The sequence below is a fragment of the Ursus arctos genome, unplaced genomic scaffold, assembly GCF_023065955.2.
Source record: "Ursus arctos isolate Adak ecotype North America unplaced genomic scaffold, UrsArc2.0 scaffold_22, whole genome shotgun sequence".
NCBI classification, from domain to species: Eukaryota; Metazoa; Chordata; class Mammalia; order Carnivora; family Ursidae; genus Ursus; species Ursus arctos.
Genome location: NW_026622897.1, coordinates 62,811,924 through 62,836,931, shown reverse-complemented (window position 1 = coordinate 62,836,931; position 25,008 = coordinate 62,811,924). Strand labels below are relative to the sequence as shown.

Genomic DNA, 25,008 nt, shown 5'->3' with positions numbered 1-25,008 from the left:
GAGGCGCGACCCGGTCGCAGGCCGAGCCCGCGTCGCCGCCGCCTGCGGATCTGAGCTGCGGGCTGAGGCGGAGCTGCTACCGCCGGAAGCGCGATGCCTTGAACCTGGGGTGAGCTGCGCGGTGTTGTCCTTTCGCCGTTTCCCTTCCTTGTTGCTCCAAGACCCTAGGGCTGGGAGGAGAAACACCCGCCAGTCCCCGGCTGCCGAGAGGCGCTTCTTTGAGGAAACAGTTCTGGCCCCGCCACCCTTTCTAGGCCTCGGCTTAGGGCGCAGCGCTGGCTTGGGAGGCCCTTCGTGGACGCTTCGTCCCTAACCCGACAGTTTCCAGTGACCGGGTCTGCAGATGGCTTGTCCCGTTGGATGGGTGATTCTGGGGAACCAGGAGAGAGTTTGTCCTCCTCGAGCTGGGAACCGCGTTTGAATATTGCCGCCGGCGCAGCCAGTGGGCCAGCGGACGTAGCTGTTGGTTAGAAGTGCAGGTGCGCTTAAGGAGGAGCAGAGGCTGCTAGGGTAGCCAGAGGGTGGCGAGTGTGCTAAGCAAACACGCCGATGCTGCAGAAACCTTGTGTGCCCCTGCCGCACTGGACACCGAGATTAGAAACCCTTGCCTCGGGCGATAGCGCAGAAATGGCCAGGTCGGTCTGCTTAGATGGGGTTGCGAAATTACCTTACACTGCCAGTCTTCCCAAAGGGCTTGCCTGGTCGAACCAGCTACCTTGGCTCCGTCGGAGACAAAAAGTTACCTTGCTAATAATTGTAGTAACTGTTCCTGGAAAGGAAGCCTTCTGTGTTAGCTTTTGCAGTGATTTATTGTTATGTGTATCGTGTTACAAAATGTGGATTTACTGCTGTTATTCAAATTTATCCCTAGCCCTTTTATTAAATTTCAGCCTACGCTCATATCCCAACCTGCCCTATTTCATGTTGCCATATGATTTAGTTCTTTCCTCTGGTGGATTTATAAAGCTGCCTTAACACTTACTATGCTTTGTAAGTCTTAGATCTTCTGCATAAAGTTATTCTTTCCCAGCTCTCTACAGCCCGTTCTTGCTAGAAAATAAGCTCCATCCCATTCAGAATTTCATCTGGGCTATGAGGTCCCGGGGATCAACGATCCTAATCAGTAACCTCTATACTGAAGTCATTCCTAAGCCATGATGCTTTCTGAATTAAGAGCTCAAAAGTAGTATCGGTTTTTCTCCTTTCCTTTGATTCTGCCTGACTGCGGTTTCTAAGTAGTTTCCTGCAGAATGTGATCCTATATTTCCAAAATGTGTTGTCATTTGGTGTAAGTGAACGGTGTAGGCTGATCCTTCTTACTTCATGTCTAAACACTTAACACACTTCCCTTCCCCTCCTCCCAAAAAGGCAGGGAAGGTCCAGAGAGAGTTCCTACAAGTCTAGTTAGTATGTTTTTCTCAATATGAAATGTATTTAGTAAACACAGCAATGCTATCAGAAATCCATAGTCTTCGTCTCAAGTACTCTCTTTTTGTAGTTTTTCTTTCTATAATTTTTTTTTTTCTAATTAAGTGCTTGCCCAGAACAAGCATTCCAGCTCCTATAGTAACTGGTCTAATTGTTTCCTTATGAATCTGTTAATAGCTGCTATTAATTTCTTGTCTTGCAGAACAGCTGATACCTACTTACAGATCTAGAGTTTGATTAAGCAGTGAGTAATAAAATAAATAGTACCAAAAAGGATCTAGTTTTTAGAACTTAGTTTTTACCACTAATGTTAAAGCTGACTTATTTCAATTATAAATATCATTTTTGTAAGTAAAAAAGTTGATACAAAAATTCATGGAGAACAGATTTCGGAGAGGTTTTCTAAATATGACAGCACTTGTCACGTAGTCATTTTACTGTACTTTCAGGCTTCTTAACTTTGCTTTAATCCTTTTATGAATGGATATGGTTTAAACATTCATGGAGGTTTTTTGCTTTGTTTTGTTTTTTGTTTTGCCGGTTACCCATGATGTGATTTTTATATCTTTGTAATGAATATTTGAACTACAACAATTCATTTGTTAGAAAAATAAGTGATCAAGTGAATGTTACCACCCACTCGAGAATGTGGCATTTTTGGAATCCTTGATATTCTTATGAGTTTCAAAATAACATTCGTTCTTTATTTAGAAAATCCTTCAATCCTGGTTTTTCGAAAGCACATTACAGGCATACCTTGGCGATAGTGCAGGTTCAGTAACAGACCACCATAGTGAAGCGAATATTGCAGTAAAGCAAGTCAAATGAATTATTTAGTTTCCCAGTGCATATAAAAGTTATGTTTACACTATACTGTAGTCTACTAACTGTGCATTATGTCTAAAAAAACAATGTATATACCTTAATTTAAAAAATACTTTATTGCTAAAAAACGCTAACCATCATCTGAGCTTCCCGCAAGTCGTAATTTTTTTTTGCTGGTGGAAGGTCTTGCCTCAGTACTGATGGCTGTTGACTGATCAGGGTGGTGGTTGAAGGTTGGGGTGGCTATGGCAATTTCTTAAACTAAGACAGTAATGAAATTTGCCTCATCAATTGACTCTTGCTTTCCTGAATGATTTCTCTCTAGCCTGTAATGTTATCAAAATTGGAGTCAGTTTTCAAATTGACTTCTCAAATCCTGTCACTCCTTTGCTAAGTTTATGTAATATTCTAAATCCTTTGTTTTCATTTAAACAGTCTTCACAACATCTTCACCAGAAATGGATTCTATCTCAAGAAACCACTTTCTTTCCCATCCATAAGAAGCAATTCCTCAGCCACTGAAGTTTTGTCGAGATTGCAGCAATTCAGTCCCATCTTCAGGCTCTACTTCTAATTCTCATTCTCCACCACATCTGCAGTTATCTCCTCCACTGAAGTCTTGAACCCCTCAAAGTCATCCATGAGGGTTAGAATCAACTTCTTGCAAACTTCTGTTGACACTGATATTTTTACCTCTTGTCATGAATCACGAATGTTCTTAATGGCATCTAGAATGGTGAATCATTTCCAGAAAGTTTTCATTTGACTTTGCCCAGATCCATCAGAGGAATTGCTATCTGTGGTGGCTATAGCCTCACAAAATGCTAACAAATAAGACTTGAAATTACTCCTTGATCCATGGGCTGCAGAACGGATGTTGTGTCAGCAGGCATGAAAACAATATTAATCTCACTGTACATCTCCCATCAGAGCTCTTGGGTGACCGGGTGCATTGTCAATGAGCAGCAATAATTTGAAAGGAATCTTTTTTTCTGAGCAGTACGTCTTTGCAGTGGGCTTAAAATATTCAGTAAGCCATATTGTAAACAGATGTGCTATCATCCAGACTTCATTGTTCATTTTTAGAGCATAGGCAGAGTAGATTGAGCATAATTCTTAAGGGCCCTAGGATGATCAGAATGATAAATGAGTGTTGGCTTCAATTTAAAGTCACCAACTGCAGGGGCACCTGGGTGGCTCAGTAGGTTAAGCGTCTGCCTTTGGCTGAGGTCATGATCCCACGGTTCTGGGATCGAGCCCCATGTCAGGCTCCCGACCGAACAGGGAGCCTGCTTCTCCCTCTCCCTCTTCCTCTGCCAACAGCCCCTGCTTGTACTCTCTCTCTCCCTCTCTCAATAAATAAATAAAATCTTTAAAAAATAATAATGAAGTCACCAACTGCATTAGCCCTTAATAAGAGAGTTAGCCTGTCCTTTGAAGCTTTAAAGCCAGGCATTGACTTCTTTCTAGCTATGAAAAGTCCTAGATGACATCTTCTTCCAATAGAAGGCTGTTTCGTGTACACTGAAAGTCTGTTGTTTAGTGTAGCCACCCTCATGACTTATGTGAGCCAGATCATCTGGATAACTCGCTGCAGCTTCTATATCAGCACTTGCTGCTTTACTTTGCACTTTAATGTTACAGAGATGACTTGTTTCCTTAAATCTCATGCACCAGCCTCTGCTAGCTTCAGACTTTTCTTCTGCAGCTTCCTCACCATACTCAGCCTTCGTAGAATCGAAGGGGGTTAGGACCGTGCTCTGGATTAGGCTCTGGCTTAAGGGAATGGTGTGGCTGGTTCAATCCTCTATCTGGACCACTAAAACTTTCTCCATATCAGCAGTGAAGCTGTTACACTTTCTTACCATTTGTATTTTCCCTGGAGTAGCACTTTTAATTTCTTTCAAGAATGTTTCTTTTGCATTCACAACTTGGCTAACTAGTGCAAGAGGCGTAGCTTTTGTCCTATTTCAGCTTTCGGCATGCCTTCTTTACTAAGTTTAATCAGTTCTAGCTTTTGACTTAAAGTGAGAGACGAGTGACTCTTCTTTTAACTTAAACACTTAGAGGCTATTGTAGGGTTATTAATTGGCCTAATTTCAATATTCTTGTGTCTCAGGGAATAGGGAGGCTAATGGAGAAGGAAAAAGACGAGGGGAACAGCTAGTCCATGGAGCAGTCAAAATATACACAACATTTATCAATTAAGTTTTCTGTCTTATATGGGTGCCATTCATGGCACCCCAAAACAATTACAATAGTAACCTCAAGGATCACTGATCACAGATTACCATACAAATATAATAATAATGGAAAAATTTGAAATAATATTGCAAGAATTACCAAAATGTCTCAAGAAACGAAGTGAGCAAATGCTTTTGGAAAAATGGCACCAGTAGACTTGCTCCATGCAGGGTTGCCACAAACCTTCAGTTGGGGGAGTGGGGGTAGAGGCAATATTTGTTAAGCACAGTAAAGCCACGTGCAATAAAATAAGACGTGCCTTTATATCCTGCCAGAAAGGACTAAATTATAGGTGGCATAGTAGTATGAGAGCTGCTAGTTCTTTGAAATCTTTTGACAGGAGATTTATCTTTTGCTGAATTCTATGCCAGTAGTTTGCAAATTATATTCCTCTGCTATATTACTGTTCCATGATCTGGAGGTAATTATTTTGATAATATCAAATAATGAATATTTCTCAATTTTTGTACACATTAATTTAGTGATACATTTTTACAATTTTATATTTTTTCTTTCATGTATTTTTAAAATTTCAACTTCTCTTCAAGTGATTACTAGGTGAATGAACAAATTAGCAAGAGTCAAAAGAATACTAAGTGAACAATATTTTTTAAAAACCTGTCAACAGTATTTACTGTATCTGTTCATAAACATTTATTGTATGCTTATTTATCTACCAGAAGAGAGAACACAGCTTCTATCCTCAGGAAGCTCACAGAGGGGGGTTGGTCAAGTGACCTAACTGATGATGTGTGCTATTTTATGAAAGAATGTGCAGAGTCACCGAAGAGGGACACTGAAAAACCAGTGGCGGGTGACTGGAGTGTGTCCACAACAGACTGTTTTTGTGAACACGCACCCTTGGTTTTGGTTTTATAATGCACATAGATCACAGAGCTATGATGGATATGCTAGTGATGGATATTAATATTTATCATTATCACTATTTTATGGTATTCAAAATAAAGTGTAAATTCCAGGCCCTATCCACTGAACCAGATTGAGAAGCACTGCCCAGGCTCTCTTAGTGTCTAAATAGTGTCCCCTTTTAATCAGAGGAATTACAGTGATTAGGTTTCCCAGATACCAAATGCGGTTACAGGATAAATTAATATGCTGCCTCAAATTATAAACCTTATTCAGAATTAGGGCATCAGATCAAAACAATGCAGAAACAAAAGGGACCATCTTCTAACTCAAATAAATGGCCTTGGCTGCTTTTTAATATCTATTTGGTAGGCACATTGGTTAAATTATCTCTACATATTTTACACTAAATATTAAGATCATTTATTTCAAACGTTTAATTTTTTCTTTGTTAAGCAATGTAGATGTAATTTAAAGTTTTCAGTCTGGTTGATTAGAATTTTTTATTGTATTTGGATTGGATTGGTACAGAAAAGCTAGAGAGAATTTAACTTTCACTTTGGGATGAAACACTAGGTTAGAAGTCACCTACTCTCTCACCCAAGCAAAAATCTTCTGTAAAACTTACTCATTAGATGAATTTCTAGTCTTTATTTAAACACCTCCACACTTCCAATGAAAACAAATTGACATGCAAGATAGCCCTTAATACCTTTGGATAATTGTGGATGATACGAACTTCTTATTTGACCTGAATTTGCCTAATTTATACTTACTGGCCATTCTTTTCACTGTAATTCTGTAAAATAAATCTTACTTCCTCTTCTACATGAAATCTCTTCAAATGTTTGAACAAACCTATTGGTTGTTACTGAATTATTATCTAGAATAAATCACTTTGTTTCCTTTTCTAGAGCCATAGCATCTTGTATACTCTTCTAGTTATGTTCAAATGATTAATGCCCTTTAAAAGTGTGACTGCTTAGGGGTGCCTGGATGGCCCAGTCAACCAACTCTTGATTTCGGCTCAGGTCATGATCTCAAGGTTGTGAGATCAAGTCCCGTATCAGGCTCTGGGCTAGGCATGGAGCCTGCTTAAGATTTCCCCTCCTGTTCTGTCCCCGCCTCCCTTCCTTAAAAAAAAAAAAAAAAAAAAGCAGCTTTAACTGCCTAGAGCTGACTACAGTACTTCAGTGTGGTAGACCCGTTACAGAGCACAATAGGACTAGGGTCTTGCTCTGGACATCTGCTTCTAGCAAGAGTTTAGGACTATTTTAACATCTTCTTGTCCTTATTTTACTGCTCACTTATTTTGACTAAAACCCTCAGACGTTATATTTTAACTGCTTTTAAGCACATCTTATATATGTGTTTTTGTGCAGTTGGATTTTCAAAACATTCAGGATTTAACTTTTAGTCATATTTGACATAACTTACTCCATTTCAGAAAATCATCATCAATTTCAGTCTTGATCTTAGTACTCAGTGGATACAACTCATTCATACAATTTTAGCCATCCACTTCGATGGGTAGGCTTGCAGGCTTGTTTCAGGTCATCAATAAACGGTAAACAGACCATCTCTTGGTACCAGTCTCCCTCTCCTTCTGCTTTAGTCACTGTAGCCTTTTCTTATTACCTCAAAGGCACCATGCTCCTTCCTACATTAGACACTTTCTATAACCTCTACCTGAAATGCCCTTTCCTCTCCATGCCTCTGCCCCTATTTGGCTAACTCTAACTGATCTCAAATAAAATGTTGTTTGCCCAAGGATTTCCCTGACACAACACTAGGTCAAGCCTCCCTTTTATAGGCTTTTGTAGCACTCTGTACTTGTTTGGCTTAGCTTTTCTCATCTTACAATTACGTATTTATTGGTGTGATTGTTATCTCTTCCCCCACTGTATCATATGCTCCATAATGGCAAGAACCGTGTTTCTTTTGCTCACTATTCATGTACCACAGTGGCTCCCCAACACCAGTTTACAACCCGAACTCCTAATGATGTTTTTACACATTTGAATTAGAACAAAATAAGGACAAAATGTACATGTATATGTGTAGTATATGTCAGTTTGAAGTTGCTGCCTTCTTGGGAAAGACTTATTTTAATATTCTTCTACTTTTCATATTACAAATGGCTCTTTTTAAGTTTTTTGTTAAGTTTTGGGGATATTTTGTCTATTTTTGGAGACTGTCTCTACTCAGAATAAAAATAAATATGCAAACCATGGTACTTTGATATTTTACTAGACTGTCAAACCAGAAACCACTGATGTTGAATACCCTAGAGACCATCTCTAAACTAAGATCTTTCTCTTTGGATACAGTTGCTATGAATCCACTAGGCCATATTTAAAATACATAATTTCGCCTGAGAGATTTTTTTGGTGACCTGGATCTTCCTCAACAACTTCCTTTCATTTATCTCTGTAATATAATATTTATTGTTGCCAAGTAGGCTCAGATTCAAAACAGTAATTGTTGGGTTTTCTTTTTTAGTATAATAGTACTTTTCCTTTATTTAATGTGACTAAAAGAATAAATCTCAGTACAGTAACCTAAATTTTAATACCAAATTTATTTAATACTAAATAAATACAGTAACCTAAATTTTAATACCAAAAGCAAATTTACATATTGTTACTGAAAACTCTTATTGTAAATGGTTTTATATTTTAAAGTTATACATATTTTATGCTTTAGAATTAGAGCTTTATTATTTTTTAATTAAATAATAAAGCAGATTTCCTGGCAAACATTTCCTATAAAATTATTACTATTTAACCTGCTTTATATGAGTGTTAATTTGTGTGCAATAAAAATGATAGTTTTTGGTGAGTAGATAAAATGGAATTTCTTGGGACAGGGGATCAGATTTTTTTAATTGTAATTCTTTTCTTTTTTAAGATTTATTTATTTATTTATTTTAGAGAGAGAGTGCGTGTGCAAGCGAGTGCCCTCACATGCAGGGGTGGGGGCAGAGGGAGAGAGAATCTCAAGCAGAGTTCCCGCTGGGGAGCCCGAGGCAGGGCTGATCTCACCACCCTAAGAAAGTGACCCCAGCTGAAATCAAGAGTGGTCAGTTCAATCTACTGAGCCGCCCAGATGCCCCTGCTTTTTTCTTCTTCTAACTTTATATTACAAAAAAAACCCTGTTAGCTATGTGACTTTGTTACTTTAACCTCTCTGTGCTTATTTCCTTGACTATCCTGTTTCTTCATCTATGAAATGGTTATTATGGAGATTTGAATGACTGAGTTCGTGAATACATGTAAAGTGCTTAGAAGATTGTGTTCTTAGAAGATCACAATGGGAATGATCGAAAGTAGTAGTAGTAGTGTTTGTGCTGAATAGGGATTTTCATATTAAGTTACAGAATAAGTCAGCATAGACAAAAATACTAAAACTTTATTTTCTATTTTAACCATATTCTCAATACTTGATATTCTGATAAATCATTATTTACCAAAGGAAAAAACTTTGTAAAATAAACACATTCAATTCTTCTCTAGCCACAATTCATAGACTTATATCTTTCAAGACTTTAGTTGTTAAATAAATGTTTTGTGATTATATTTTTAAGGAATTCAATAACTTATTGATCTATATTGATAGTAAAGTATTAAAGTAGTGATCTAGCCTTTTAACTAAAATGTCACCATACTTAGAAAACAAATTATATAAACTCTAAGTTTAAAACACCTGGGGAAGTTAGAAAGCAAAAGTCCTTTTTTTTTCCTAAGCAGAAAATGGAAGGTGGTTAAATTATTTAATATTTTAATTTTCTTAGGTTTTCAAACCAAAAACCTGTTTAATTTGCATATATTTTATAATTAGAAGTAAGTTACACATTTACAAATAAAGTAATTCAACAACAAATGTTATTTGGCTGATGTAATTATATCATGATTATATATCTTGGTAGTGGTCAAGAACATGAGCAGTAGAATCTGAAAACATAAGTTCAAAGTTCACTTCAACCACTTACCATTGTAGGTAAGTTACTTAGCTCTATTTCATTTTTTGTAAAAGTAGAAATATAATAATGCCTACCTCTTAGGGTTATTGTAAGAAATAAATGTGGTAATATATGGGAAGCCCTTAGTAGTCTGACACATGGTAAGTACTCAGGAAATGTGCCTGGGAAAATTATGTAAACAAGCTTCCTATTAAATACAAGCACTTAAAGGCCTCTGTGTGTGTGTGTGTGTGTGTGTGTGTGTGTGTGTGTGTGTAATGGTTTTGAATTGGCAAAATTAGAGGAATTAGAAGTTTACCACCCTAATAATAACATAAGTGAATTGTTTTTTCATTTAGCTATCTGATCTTAAAAAGTAGAAGTATAGGGGCACCTGGGTGGCTCAGTAGGTTAAGCATCTGCCTTCGGCTCAGGTCACGGGTCCTGGGATCGAGCCCCGCATCAAGCTCCCTGCTCAGTGGAGAGCCTGCTTCTCCTTCTCCCTCTGCCACTCCTCCCTGCTTGTGCTTGCACTCGCTCTCTCTCTCTCTCTCTGTCAAATAAATAAATAAAATCTTTTTAAAAACTTATTTAAAAAATAAAAATTTGGTCTTTTAAATAAGTTCCTCCTTAGATTCATTTAAGTCTACTGAACTCTCACTTAAAGGTATTCCTAGTTTTTCTTGAAGGGATGAGTATATTGCTGCTTTTATTGTGTATATAAAAGTAACTTTTGTATATATTTGACAGATAATTATGTGAAGCAACACTGTTTCTGGATTTCAAGACATCCTTTCATCATGGGACAGCAAATTTCAGATCAGACACAGTTGGTTCTTAACAAGTTACCAGAAAAAGTAGCAAAACATGTCACATTGGTTCGAGAAAGTGGCTCCTTAACTTACGAAGAATTTCTTGGGAGAGTAGCTGAACTTAATGATATGTAAGGCTTGCTCTTTTTCGTTTTATTTTTTCTCCCTGACATATGCCCCACATGCCATGACCGTCTAAGAGGTAACCAGAAATATTGATTGGTAAGACTGAATGTCTCAGCAGCAGTTAGCAAATATATATTGAGTACCTACTACAAGACTTGCTATGTGGCTATTTTAAAACATATAATAGGAACAAAGAAACCAAATGAACTTATGAATTTTAAACACAGGCTTATAAGTCGATTCTTGTTTGAAAGCACTAAAGGGACGCATAATAGAAGAGAATAAGCCAATTAGCCACTCTAGAAAAAGGTTCCTGGGATACTCAAAGGGCACTCAGGTTTCTATACATCAACCAATTCATCTGGTTAATAAATAAATCTTCTGTGTTTGTTCACTGAGCATTATTTTTGCCAGAGAAATATATAAATAGTAATAATTCATTTGTCGCCACTGAAGAATAAGGTATTTTGTTTATTAATATTTTCTAATTAGATACCGTCTTTAAATCTCTTTAACTCTGGAATAGATTTCTAAGATTGAATTTAAGTTCCTTTGCCTTCTTAAAGTGCATATCTACTAGAACTACGCCTTTTCTTTGTGAATTTATTCTTTATTATACCGATTTTTATACTAATCTGTGTAGAAGCTATTAAAGTAGAATCTACTATTATTATCCAGTCATGAAGAATAAAGAATGTCTTAAAAGTGAGTTATCTTAGAAGATAGTTTCTTTTAGAAACACTGGATTTCCTCTGAAACTAATAATGCATTATATGTTAATTAATTGAATTTAAATTTTAAAAAAGAATTTAAAAGATAAAAAGAAATATTGGATTTCATTCATTAAAAAAAGAAAGAAAGAAATCCTGTAGGGATATATGGATGGATCCTGTATGAATATACATATAAATTCATAGAAAATGAAATGTAAGTATACACACTGTTTCTGGGAAATCGGTGGAAAAGAGGGCGGTGAAGAGAGATTGTACATTTTACTGTGTATATTTATGTATTGTCTGATCTTTTATAATAAAAATGTAGCCATAAAACTCCAGCATTTTACTTTTTTCTTTTTTTAGATTATCCAAATGGTAGTATTTGAGGCATTACTTCTGGTACCATATTCTTAAGGAGTAAAAATAGATAAAGAATTTAATAGGAGCATGAATGGAATGCTTTTTTAAGTTTATTGTTTTGACTCTTATGAAGAGTAATCAATGACATTTACCATCCCTTTAGAATCTTGAAACTACCAGATAAATTATGTCATACGTAGGGATGCACAAGCTAAGCTTACTGTGTAATACAGAAATAATGGTAAAGAATATCTTCCTTTTATTTATTTAGCGTAGGACGTTGACTGGATTTGGTTCTTAAAACGGATTTCCATGGGTCAGAGGTGGGCATTTCACAAGGGCAATGCCGTCTGAGAATTATAAAGTTAAACCTATACAGAAGCAGCATGGCTTGATAGCTAGAAAACAGCTGGGAACTGCCACAGATGAATTACTTTCACTGGCAGACTTTGCTACCCAGGGCTAGTTGCTTCATTTTCAGTGGCCTCTATTTAGCTGTCCGTCATTTAGTTCTAAGGTGACATCCCCACTGGTGCTCAGAGAGAAATGGATTAATGATAAAAGGGAGCCACAATATTTAAGTATATCTTTGATCTAATTTAAATTGGCATTAATGGGAAGATATTGAATTACCTTCTAAAAGTTATATTTTTATGCTAGAATCCTGTGACTCTCTAAATTAAAATTACTCTGCTGGAGGAAAACTGCAAAGCTGTATTTAAGGTGTCTCAAAATCATTTGCTTTGATCCAGTCCCAAATTATTAAAAAAAATTTTTTTTCAAAGAGGTGTATGTTATTGTTTAAATTAGAACCCAACCAAGAGCAAGATTTTTTCACACTTTATACATCCGAGGTAATAATCAAAATGTGGATAAGTGAAACCAGCTAAACTTTTTCTTTAAGTATCTGATTCCTTGGGCATGTTTTTTCTAGATGTCTTTGTTAAGCATTTAAAAACCAGTGAGATAGGACATAAAAAGATTTATAAATATTCTGTCAGCTATGCTGTTGATGTTAAAAACTTAGTTGTATGTTTATAATCAAAACATTCTCTATCCCTGTGTTTTAAGAATCTGTTATGATTGTTATTGTTATTTGTCTCTGTATTTTCTTCAAATTTTCTTCTCTGTTTTAAAGTGTTTCTTGAATCTCGTTTCATAACTCCATTATTTTATAAGACTTTGCATAAAATTAACAAATGTGTTTTCGCTTTTCAGAACTGCTAAAGTGGCTTCTGGCCAGGAGAAACATCTTCTGTTTGAGGTACAACCTGGGTCTGATTCCTCTGCCTTTTGGAAAGTGGTTGTACGTGTGGTCTGTACCAAGGTGAGAATGATAGAGACTTCCAACTCTGAACTTAAATTCTTTTGGTGACTAGAGCCACATTTAATACTATAGTATAGTAGAAATAAATGCTAATAATTTGCTAATTATTAACAATTATTAACATTTATTTGTAAAACTGTGTAAGACACAGTTTTGTTAGTGTTATTGCCTTCCAGTTTAACTGTTTGAATCTCATTGGTTATATAGTTGCCATATAGCAGAGATTTTTATAATAAAAGGAGGTGGTAGTAACCTCTTATCCTTAATCCTCTCTTTTCAAATTTTAGCTGGCTATGAAATCCTGAGGTAACACCCTGCTTAGCTCTAAGACGACACCTTAAAAATTAAGGTTATCTTAGGAGATCATTTCTTGTAAGAAGAATAATTTCATTCACTTAATAATTTAAAAATCCATTAGAAAGATTTGGGTATTTTTAGGTTTTGTGTTTTGGTTTTTGTGTGGTTTTTGGTTTGTCTTTGTTTTTAGAAATTTTTAGTTATAGAGTGGATTTTTCACCATCAGTGCACTGTCTTTTTTTATATATAATTTTTATTTTGTTATATTAGTCACCATACAGTACATCGCCAGTTTTTGATGCAATGTCTTTTAGCTGGTTTTTAAATTTTAGATAATTGAATATATCGACTATGCTAAAAAATATAATGGCAGCTATCATAGAGTATGACTAAGACTCATCCACCAATGGGTAGATTAGAAAGGTGGTTATTAACCTTTTTGAGGCCACAAACCTTTTGTTGAAAATAAAGGAATAAATTTTACTAGGCCTTCTCCTACCCTAGCTCCTGCCCTAAAATAAACAATAAAACCATCCATATGCATGTAAACAATAAATTGAGCATTCATGAATGCCCTGAATTCCATTCCTGATTAACCCATAAAGAACTACTGGGTAAGGATATTTTTTCTTTTGTGTCATGGACCCCGGGGGTTACCCTATGCCATGTTTTCCCAGTGGGTCAATTGCCAGTAGTATGCTTTAAGCGTAGAAGGATTGATTATGGATATTTGATCAAATTAGATGTTCTAATCAATTTAACTAGTAAAAGAACTTTAAAGAGTTCGGGGAAGCAAGGACAGAGAGATGTTAATTCCAGACTTGGCTAAGTGCCTGAAGGTGAATGGCACTTGTTAAAGTTTACAGTTGATTTAGAGAGAATACACAGCATAATTTAATACAATTCAGCTGGGTCTGTCCACACTAAACATTTACTTAGTTGATTATTTTTAAAAGTCCAAATGTTAAAGAGCAATATAATAGCTGTCAGAAAACATCATTAAAAAATTTTGCATTACTTATCACAGAGGTAGCTAATAGTAGTACTAGTGTGGGCGGCAGTGTAACTTTATGCAGTGTGTAATGTGTTACAAATCATAGTAACAGAGCACACACTGAAACACTGAGAACTTGATCTGACATCCTGTTTGTTATTTATACTTTGATTCCTAGACTCAACACTTGTATACCAACCACATATTTTTTTTCATTTTCTGGTTTTTTTGCTTGTTTTTGTTATCGGGTTTATATTTATGTTAAATTCATTAGGGTTTTTTCTTTTTACAGTGTTATAAATACACATACTCTCAAAAGAACTCTGGGAATCTGCAACTTTTGACTTTGCAAAGGAATAAAGTAAACAAGAAATGAAGAATGAGCTAAAAACTTGTAAAATTCATTCAGATAGGCTCAGTATCTCCCATACTCCCATCATCTCACAGCTGCGAATTTACACTGCACATAATGTTGAGGACTATTTGAAAGTCAACTTCAAAGGACACAAGGGTGAATTTATAAGAACTCTAGTCACAAAGGTGGTTTCTGAAAAACATACATTCTGACTCCTTTTCTTGCCTTCTCCACAGTAATTAGCTCTCTGATCTTGTCAATTTTACCTCTACTGGGATTCATTTCCAGTTTATCCATAAGACAAATTCCATGCCGTCTAGGAGACTGTAACTATAGTTCATGCTCCTCTTCTCATCCAGATTACCTTAGATTCGTGATTAATCACCACATCTCCAGATTCTTCTCTTAATTCTAACTAAGATAACCTTTCTAAAGCACAACTCTCATCAGATCACTTTCCTGCTAAAAACTCCTCAGCAGTTCTTCAGTGACTACAAAATAGTCCCAGCTCGTTCACCTGGCATCCAAGGTCCTCTACAATCTGTCAATCCAGACTATCTTTTCTGCTTTATTTACCACTGTCACCTTTTGCACTCCAGTCTCACCAGGCTTAACTAATTGAAGGCTGTAGAGCTGTTACTTTCCCACCTTGGTACCTCTGCTCATTGACTTCCTTCAGCTAGAATGTCCATTCTTCTGTCATTTAAATTGCCGTCACTTACTAGTCAGAAAACTCCTGTTACACTAGTTTAAAGAAAAACAATATGTATTTTCTTACTTAATCCTTACAAAGCAGTTCCTGGATTGGTTAATTCAAAGACCTAGCAGATCCCTCTTCTCAATTCATCAGGTCACTATTAGCTCATGTCCCCTTCTTTTACACTGACGGAGGGACTTCGATTACTGTGATTGGTTTAGGTTAGACTGACCAGGACTGACTCCTGAGTCATTTCAGGGAGTGGTAGACACCAAAACAAAATCAGGGCTCTGCTGGCAATGAAAAGAGGGAATGGCATGTCGGTAATCAGCTAATAGTTTCTGCCACATCTTTTTATCGATGTCAAACTTGATGTCTCTTTAAAGGTCCAACTCAAATTCCATCTCATCCATAAACTCTTCCTTAATAGAAATTCTCTTGCCTCTTCCAGACTCCAATAGCATTTTATTTATACTTCATAACTAAATTCTGCATTAAGAATTCTGCATTATTTGGGTTCTAAGCTCCCCTAGTAGATAGTAAACTTCTGAGGGAAGGAAATCTATATAGATTCATCCTTGTATCTCTTACGGCCTGTACTACTTTGCACCTGTTAGGAACTCATATAGGAACATATACTATGTTGAGTGAACAAAAATCTGTAGAAGAAATACTGTCATTTTAAATGACTGGGAAAGGTTGAAGTCTTCCTTGTTGATTGATACAGTATAATACCTAAATTACATTCTCTATCCATCTTTACCTCATAAAGTACTCAGCTCACATCGAAGAAACCAGTATAAATTGTAGAGAGCTGTGGGAATATGACTGTCAGGTTTCTGATCCCTTGGTATTCTGTTGCTCCTCTTTGGCAAATATAGAATTAATGTTTAAGATGTTAATTTACTGTTAGTCAAATTTTTTTCACTTCAGTATCTCTAACCATTACATCTGTATGTGACTAAACATCTTCCCTAAGATTCTAAATAGAAAAACACAAGTATTAAAGACATACGCAGGGGCACCTGGGTGGCTCTGTCAGTTAAGCAGCTGACTCTTGATTTCGGCTCAAGTTATGATCTCAGGGTCCTGGGATCAAGCCCCATGTGGGGCTCTGTGCTGAGCGCAGAGTCTGCTTGAGATTCTCTCTCTCCCTCAATAGGCAATCCGAGTTCTCATTTGTGTAATTTTTCTTACTTTTAGATCTACTCTAAAGAAATGTTTTATTTGCATTCCCTAGGTTCTTTTTGAAAGAATCTATGAGAAGTCAGTGTTAACATTAGAAAAAAAGAGTTGAAATCCTATATGGAAAACTGATTGAGAGGAAATTTCATATTTCTTAATATTAAACAACTAAACAATTGTACTATAAACTTCTGTATTTACAAAAAGACCTTATCATGACTGTCAAATGCTACCATGATTTTCCTCAAACAATATCTAATGCATTATAAGAAATAATCTAAATGATGTTTAAATGAAATATTTTGTGGGAATAATAGCAGAAAAATTAATGGGTCAATTAAAATTATGGACTAAGATGGCTATTAAGAAACTTCATTAATTGTATTTTCATCCATCTTGTTACTTAAATCAAAACCTTGGCACCAGCCATCCTTGTCTTCTTTTTCTCTCCTATTCCACAGTCAGTCCTTAAATGAATCCTGACAGGTTTCTCTTCAAAATATATTCAGAATCTGGCCAGTTTTCACCATCTCCACTGCTACCACCCTATTCTTAGCAATCATCATCTCTCACAAGGCTTGTGCTAATAACCCCCTAAGTGGTTTCCCTGCTTCTGCCCTTGCCCCCATTATTCTGTCTAGTCTCAGCACAACAACCAGTCTGTTCCACTTACAATCTGAAATGAAATCAAATCGTATTAGTCCTTGACTCAAAATTTTCCAGTGAGTTCCCATGCACTTGGAATAAAAGCCAAAGTTATTACTATGATTAGTGACGTCCTGTACATTCTGTCTTCACCTCATCCCCCTAACCTTAGCTTCTACCACTCTCATTCCCTCTCTCATTCTAGTCCAGCCACCCTGCGCTCCTTGATGGACACCTCGTGTTCCTCACCAGGTGCACTTCTGCCTAACAGCCACCACACTTCCTATTCTTCCAACCCGGAATAATCTGTTCCCCAGATATCCAAGCGACTCATTCCTGCTCCTTTTCCAGTTCTTAAATATCACCTTCTCTGTGAGGCCTTCCCTACAACCCTTCAGTATATCCTCTTCTCTGTTTAATCTTCTCCATAACACTTATTTCCATTTCACCTAATCTGTATTTTGTCTCTCCTGCCTATAGTGTAATCTCCATGAGGGCAGGGATTTTATTTGTTTTATACACACAAGATCACCAGTGCACACAGTACATGCATGAATCCTATGATTATAGAAGCTTAGTTTAGTAAACCTTGCTATTAGATACCAAGTTTATAGGAATTATTCCCTTATTTCTTCTGAACTGTGCAGACTGGTCTAATTTCCTCAGCTCTGAAAGTCTGTTGTATAAGCCTCTATAAATTCCTATCACCTTTAATTTTATATATTTGTCCTCTGTCTCATATATAATCTTTTATTACAAAGAATCTTACATATCTGCATCTCCATATAGATTTTACCTTCCCCAAATGTAATCAGTTTTAGAGATTGTTCTGCCATCTTCACAACATAGAATCAGATTCATACTTGATTCTTAGTTTTTTCTCACTGCCTTCTCAGATAATAAACAGTTAATCAACATTAGTTACAACTATTATTATTTTCATTCCAAGTATTGAAATGTTGATATAATTTTTTTAATATGTAACCTATCTACTTCACTTTCCCATATGCCCAGTTCCATCAACACATTTCAAAACCTACTTTGTGCACAATTTTAAGGCTTTCTGTCCCTCTTCCTGCATTCATTTCTTTGTAAATTTTTTCTGATTTTGTTTGTTCTATTAACTTTGATATGTACTTAGTAGATTTCATTGCTTCTGTTCCCACAGTCTTCCATACCATCCCCTGTGCTAAAATAAAAGTCTTTCACATCACTAGTCTGTCACTGATTACTTGAGATTCTCCAAGAACAGTACCCTCTCAACCCTACTTACTTCAGTCACTTCAAAAGAAAATATATGCCCCACTCTATGATTCCCTAAGTCTTATGAAAGCAGTATTATCTCTCCTTATCTCTTACCTCACAGTTGCCCCAAATATCTCCTCTCATTAAGAATGTAAGCCCCAGGCAAAAATAGACAAGGCAAGAAACAACAATTGTTGGAGAGGATGTGGAGAAAGGGGATCCCTCCTACATTGTTGGTGGGAATGCAAGTTGGTACAGCCACTATGGAAAACAGTGTGGAGGTCCCTTAAAAAGTTAAAAATTGAGCTACCCTATGATCCAGCCATTGCACTACTGGGTGTTTACCCCAAAGATACAGACGTAGTGAAGAGAAGGGCCATATGCACCCCAATGTTCATAGCAGCAATGTCCACAATAGCTAAATCGTGGAAGGAGCCGAGATGCCCTTCAACAGATGACTGGATTAAGAAGTTGTGGTCCATATATACAATGGAATATTACTCAGCTATCAGAAAGAACGAGTTCTCAACATTTGCTACAACATGGACGGCACTGGAGGAGATAATGCTAAGTGAAATAAGTCAAGCAGAGAAAGACAATTATCATATGGTTTCTCTCATCTATGGAACATAAGAACTAGGAAGATCGGTAGGGGAAGAAAGGGATAAAGAAAGGGGGGGTAATCAGAAGGGGGAATGAAACATGAGAGACTATGGACTATGAGAAACAAACCGAGGGCCTCAGAGGGGAGGGGAGTGGGGGAATGGGATAGACCGGTGATGGGTAGTAAGGAGGGCACGTATTGCATGGTGCACTGGGTGTTATACACAACTAATGAATCATCGAGCCTTACATCGGAAACCGGGGATGTACTGTTGGTGACTAACATAATAATCATTAAAAAAAAAAAAGAAGAATGTAAGCCCCAGGGATGCCTGGGTGACTCAGTCAGTTAAGCGTCTGCCTTCGGTTCAGGTCATGATCCCAGGAGCTTGGGATTGAGCCCAACGTTGGGCTCCCTGCTCAGCGGGGAGTCTGCTTCTCCCTCTCACTCTGCCATTCCTCCAGCTTGTGCTCTCTGGCTCTCTCTGGCTCTCTGTCAAATAAATAAAATCTAAAAAAAAAAAAAAAAAAAAAAAGAATGTAAACTCAGGTGAGAAGAGGTACGATCTGTAGGCCCTGGTTGCACTTCATATTAAATGAATTTTTTGCCAAAATAAAGGGGGTGGGGGGCTTGCCAAAACACAAAATAGCCTCCTGGGAAGAATTCAACCACTTTTTGTTAGGATTTACTTTAATGTAATTTTTCTTGCTTTAGTTTGGGAATTTTGGTATAAAATAGAACTTTAAGATATTCAAGAAAACAATCAGTTGTTTCAGTTATAGGAGAATGGCATGTGGGTGTTGGATTCAAATAAATCTTTTAGTCAAATTCTTTAAGAAATTAAAAAGAATTGTCAATACTGATCTCTAAAATTCATGTTAGGTCTGGGAAAGTTGTCTGACCTCATCAGCTCTAGACGGGGTGATGCCTAATCAACCCTACAGAGTTATTTTGAGGCTCAAATGAGATAAATGTGTGCAAGTCCCTTGAACTCCACTTCATTTGCTCAGACTCTTTCTCTCTTGTTAGTTAATTTGCAAACATTGAAAACTTTTATTTCTTAGGATGTTTGACTAATATTTGTTCCGCCTTTTTGGGAAAAATTGATCGGAGAAGGGGGATGGATGAGATAGGTGGTGGAGATTAAGGAGGACGCTTGTGATGAGCACTGGGTGTTGTCTGTACTAAATTCTACACCTGAAACTAATATTACACTGTATGTTAACTAACTGGAATTAGAATATTTTTTTAAAATGGCCAGAGAAATTATGAACTTTTTTGTGTGTGTATTTTTAGATTAACAAAAGCACTGGCATTGTAGAAGCATCACGGATCATGAATTTGTACCAGTTTATTCAGCTTTATAAAGACATCACAAGTCAAGCGTCAGGAGTATTGGCCCAGAGCTCCACCTCTGAAGACCCTGATGAAAACTCATCATCTGTAACATCTTGTCAGGCTAGTCTTTGGATGGGAAGGTATATAATGCATAAGTACCATGTTTCTCTTGTTTTCTAATTTACAAGCTACTGAAATCTCAGTAATACTTTTACTGGTGCTCTTTGTGATATCTTAAATCACATTGCTTTTTATCTCAGTTGATATTGTATCGCAGATCAGCTTTTGGATTATTCTGCGCGTCAGGATGTTGTTAGAGTGCTGAATTAAAGAAAAATTAAAGTGGCTCACACCAGCTAATGTCTCCATCAGCCCGGTTTCCATGAATGCACTTTCCACTCTACATGCTTGCATTTAATGAAAAAGGATATTAATATCTCTCTTATAACGGACTTATATTATTAGACGATCAAAGCCCTTCAGGGAATTAGGTCTAAGAATCTGGCAAAATCATTCCAGTTTTCCTTTAAAATATCTGACTAATTAGAGCATTAGAAACTGTAAATATTGGCTCCAGTACTTGGCAGTCCATTCAGGAATGAACAAGTAGTTGGTGCCCATACTGCATATACTGAGTTACCAGAAGGAAATGAAGTCAGCCAGAGTTTTCTTTGATGGCGCTTGTTTACTCAGGCCTAATATATTACTGTTCTATCTAAACTTTCTTTTCCTTCTCTGTAATGCTCTTGGCATGTGAAAACTTCCACCTGTGGCCATTTGACAACCATGACCATAATTTAAATTTGTAAATGCCTCATTGGAAAAAGTCTTACGTGGGTCCAGACATGTTGACATCCTGTCTTATTGTCATACTGAATGGACAGCAAAAATCTGTAATGACAGTATTTTTTACCTTAAAATTAAGAATATGCTTAGCAGGAATTACTCTTTTGTTGCTTGATTTACAGTTGCATTTTCTGGTCCATTCCTAACCAACTGGTTTCCAATGCTATATTGCAGTAAATTTGTATCTCCATTTATCATTTTCTGTCTATCTTTGTAGGATTGTTTGGTTTTCTAGGTTTGGGCTGTACAAGTACTGAAATGCCAAGTGAGTTTTAGAACATGACAGGCAGTGTGTAGGCTTTTCTTTTCTGTATTTTGTAAAGTTAATCTTCCATAGACAGGTGTCTGATTTTCTGCTTTTCTTCCTCTCCCTCTTCAGAATGGTGGTTTTTGTTGTTGTTGTTGTTGTTTTGTTTTAAGTATCTTGAAAGCTGAGAATAGGATTTACCAGGATATTTAAACTCTGTGGTAGCAAATGAAATGAAAGTAATACTTTTTCTTGTTGCAGTCATCTCAGTGAAAGGAGGTAAGGATGTTATCCCTGGAAACTCAATTCCTGATTGGTAGGTTAGGGCTGCTTCTTTCCTTTGTATGTTTTTTGGTTTTGAGTTATACCCTGATACTCTAGTTCATAGAAAAACAGATTTTTCAAGTTGAAGGGGGTTTTAAGAGATACAAGGTTTCGGGGCTGGCAATACAACCATCCCCCTAACCTCTGCATTATTACTCTCTTATGTGTAAAGAGCTGTAGTACAGTGCTTCTTGGACTTTGTATTCAGTGGTTTTGAGGAGGAGCTTGAGAGTCCTTCAAGCTCCTACATGGTGTCATTGCTGCTAACCCACCAACACTTTGACTTTGAGTAGGAAGACTTGCCACATTTAGTCCAGCTTGTACTTGAACACCTGAAGGTATGTGGGACTCACTGCCTCAGAGACACAAGCCTTTTCATACAGAGATGGCTCTAATCACTATGAAATTTTCCCTTTTGCATTATATTCCTCAGAATAGCCAAAAGCTGACTCTCTTGAGACAGCATAGCACAGACTCTAGAACCAAATTGCCTGTGTTCAAATCCTGGCTCTACTCCTAGCTGTGTGACTTTGGACAAGTTACTAAACTCTTTTTCCTCTGTGTCCTCGTTTTTTTAAGAGAGGATGATAGCAATAAGTATCTGCTTCATAGGATTCTTGAGAGAGTTAAGTTGATACATGTAAAATGCTTCCAACAGTGCCTGGCGTGTAATAATATGTAAGAGTTCACCGTCATTATTTTGAAATTATTACTGCATTCTACTTATTTGTAAGCGGCAGTGCCCTCTGGATCCCACCAAACAAATCTGTTCTCCCTTTCACCCTTCAAATATTTGAAAACATGAATCAGATTCCCACTGGTCCTCTGTTCTGCAGGATGAGCATCCCCAGTTCCTTTGGCCTTTGTAATATGGGTATCTTTTATATCCCAGAGGCTTTCCTGGAAAATCCTTTATCTGTCAATATATCTTTCAGGGTAGGGGGCATAGAACTGAGTACTCCATTCTGCAAGTGGTCTAACAAGGACAAGAGCAAGACCTTTTCTCCTTCCTTCTTCTGGTTACTGTAGTGCTAGGAAGGTAGCAAAAAAATCAGGTGAAATTGTACAGTTCCCACTGGCTGCCTCTGTGTTTTCTCTTCTTTCTTTTTACTTCGTCCAGAGTGGTGCTCTTCTTCATAGCCCTCTAACCTTCAGAACTCTGTCCCTCTTCATGGATTCTTCTGGTTACTGTAGTGCTAGGAAGGTAGCAAAAAAATCAGGTGAAATTGTACAGTTCCCACTGGCTGCCTCTGTGTTTTCTCTTCTTTCTTTTTACTTCGTCCAGAGTGGTGCTCTTCTTCATAGCCCTCTAACCTTCAGAACTCTGTCCCTCTTCATGGATTCAGTTATAGTCTCCGCTATTGACACAGAAGTCCAGCTCCTTAGACATAAATTATAAGCTGCTCAGAAGTAGAGACCCCAGTTCATATGGGTCTGGTGGAGAATGTAGTACCTAAGAGACGCTTAAACATTGAACTAAGTGCATCTAGAAAATGAGATGCATGTCCGTCCACGTTTTCATTCAGCTTCCCCACTTCGATTCAGTGGCTGCCTTCTTTTGCCCATAGGTTTAACCTACTACCACATCCTGATGACTTATCTTTTGTAATGTCCCTTTACTGGGCCCTAATTTTCTCCCAGGTTAATTGCTGAAGTAAGGATCTGATTGGTTTTCCTCCCTCTAGAATGTCCCATACTGCACTGCCAATTAGTCTTCCTCAAATATTATTTCAGTGGGCGTTCACTTTTCTTGTGAACAAACTCTGATTCTAGTTTGCCTATCAGAATAAGTTCAAACAGATTATTTTGACATTCAAGGATCAGATTATCTCTGCTGTAGTTAAGCAACTTTTCTCTCAGTTTTCTCCCCAGAGCATCATGCCACCTCCTTGTTATACACACACTCCAGAGGTGTTTTTTCCCCTACCTCCACAACTTTGTTTATTCACCTCGAATGTCCTCTCTCTGTCAAAGTTATGTCACTTTTCAGTCTCATCTTTCCAACAAATTTGAAATACTCATTTGTTCCTTCTTAGCACTTACTACTTGGATATTTGACATTTGCTTACATTCTTTTTTATGTTCAAATTGGCAAATTTTAAAGTGTTATTACAATGTCTTGTATATACTAGTATAAGCCCAGCAGGGAATAAAAACAAGTCAGAGATATCTCCTGCCTTTAAGAAGTTTATAGTCTAGTGACTGTCCTTTGAAACATTTCATTTTTGCATAATTATGAAAGTAATACTTGCTTGATGAAGAAAACCTAAAAATTGTAGAACAGCAAAAAGGATAAAAGCAAATTAAAATCACTTTAAGAAACATTTATTGAGAACCTAAGACAAACTGCCTATATTCAAAGAACTTTGAGTTTATAGATAGACCAACCAATTAGCAGCCAATTAAAATGCAATATTTAAGTCCTTTAATTGAGGCAAATGTTGGTTTCAAGAGCAGAGAGAAGATACTCTCAGCTGAGTTTACCAGACTCACAAGGATATTCCAGGAAAGGAAAACATCACATGCAAAGGCACCTGACTCACTCAGGGGTACTCTACACTGGGGCTGGAGTAGAAGGTTCAACATCTCTTTCCAAGATGAAAGAGCTCCTTAAGGACCTGATTATTAAGACCAAGTTATTCTTTCATTTGTATGCCCATTATCAGCATCAGCATGATAAGGTCCAATGGCAAGGTTCGTATTTTAGAGAGCTTTGTATCCTGCATGGCAAGTAAATCTTTTATCGGTTTATATAAATGTGATATGATTAAAATGGGCTATTATTTTCGGAAAGACCTGAGTATTTCCAGTTCTTGTTTGTATATTCTTTTTAATCTTCACAGTATTTATCTATTATCTAGTTTTTCTTTATGAAATTTGTCTCTCTTAGTACTTCTTACCTAAACATATTTGCTATTCCTAAAATTCAGTCTGATTTTGCATGAGTGCTGTTTTGCTTTATACTGAGGGTACATAGATGTTTGATAATGTGTTCTAAGGCAATGGAGACAAAGTTTAAAGCATAATGACAACAGAGAGTGTTTATGCTCCAGCTCAGTTTTCACATTGCAGGGTGAAGCAGCTGACTGATGAGGAGGAGTGTTGTATCTGTATGGATGGTCGAGCTGACCTCATCCTGCCTTGTGCTCACAGCTTTTGTCAGAAATGCATTGATAAATGGTAAGTTACCTGCTACCCTTCTGGGATAGGCAAAGGCCAAATGGGAAAATGTATATGAATAAACTCCAAAAAATACAAAAATATTATAGTCAAGTATAACAGATTTTGTTCTTTCGTACTTTGAATTGTGTGACATGCTTCCTTCTCTGCTTAAAAATATTTTTATATTTAAAGTTTATAAAATGTGGTAATGTGTCTTAGTTTTGGCAGTTTACTTTTTCGTGCCCGACTTGAGTCCAGAATCACAAGCTTCTCTTTTTCTTCATTTTTCTCCTTATTTCTACATTTTTCTTCTGTATATGATTAAAAGGAGTAATATGAATCCTTGAATATTGATTATTGGACCTGGAGGGAACTTTAGAGATCAGCTAGTCGAGTTCATTAT

The 25,008-nt window shown here is 36.9% G+C and overlaps 1 protein-coding gene across 6 annotated transcripts in view; it reads left to right on the top strand.

Annotated features, from left to right (window-relative positions):
• The first annotated feature begins 5 nt into the window (after window positions 1-5).
• RNF141 (ring finger protein 141) overlaps window positions 6-25,008 on the top strand; it is a 33,217-nt gene continuing 8,214 nt past the window's right edge. The window contains exons 1-7 of one of the 6 annotated variants that reach the window (XM_057316824.1): window positions 35-109; window positions 1,631-1,672; window positions 2,689-2,899; window positions 10,076-10,268; window positions 12,558-12,666; window positions 19,985-20,166; window positions 24,516-24,623. In XM_057316824.1, coding sequence (XP_057172807.1) covers window positions 10,126-10,268; window positions 12,558-12,666; window positions 19,985-20,166; window positions 24,516-24,623 — 542 coding nt within the window. In that variant the 5' untranslated portion in view covers window positions 35-109; window positions 1,631-1,672; window positions 2,689-2,899; window positions 10,076-10,125. Of the gene's footprint in view, window positions 110-1,630; window positions 1,673-2,688; window positions 2,900-9,291; window positions 9,364-10,075; window positions 10,269-12,557; window positions 12,667-19,984; window positions 20,167-24,515; window positions 24,624-25,008 lie in introns of those variants that run through there. The other 5 variants (XM_026486093.4, XM_057316823.1, XM_026486096.4 and 2 more) reach the window with 5 other exon arrangements.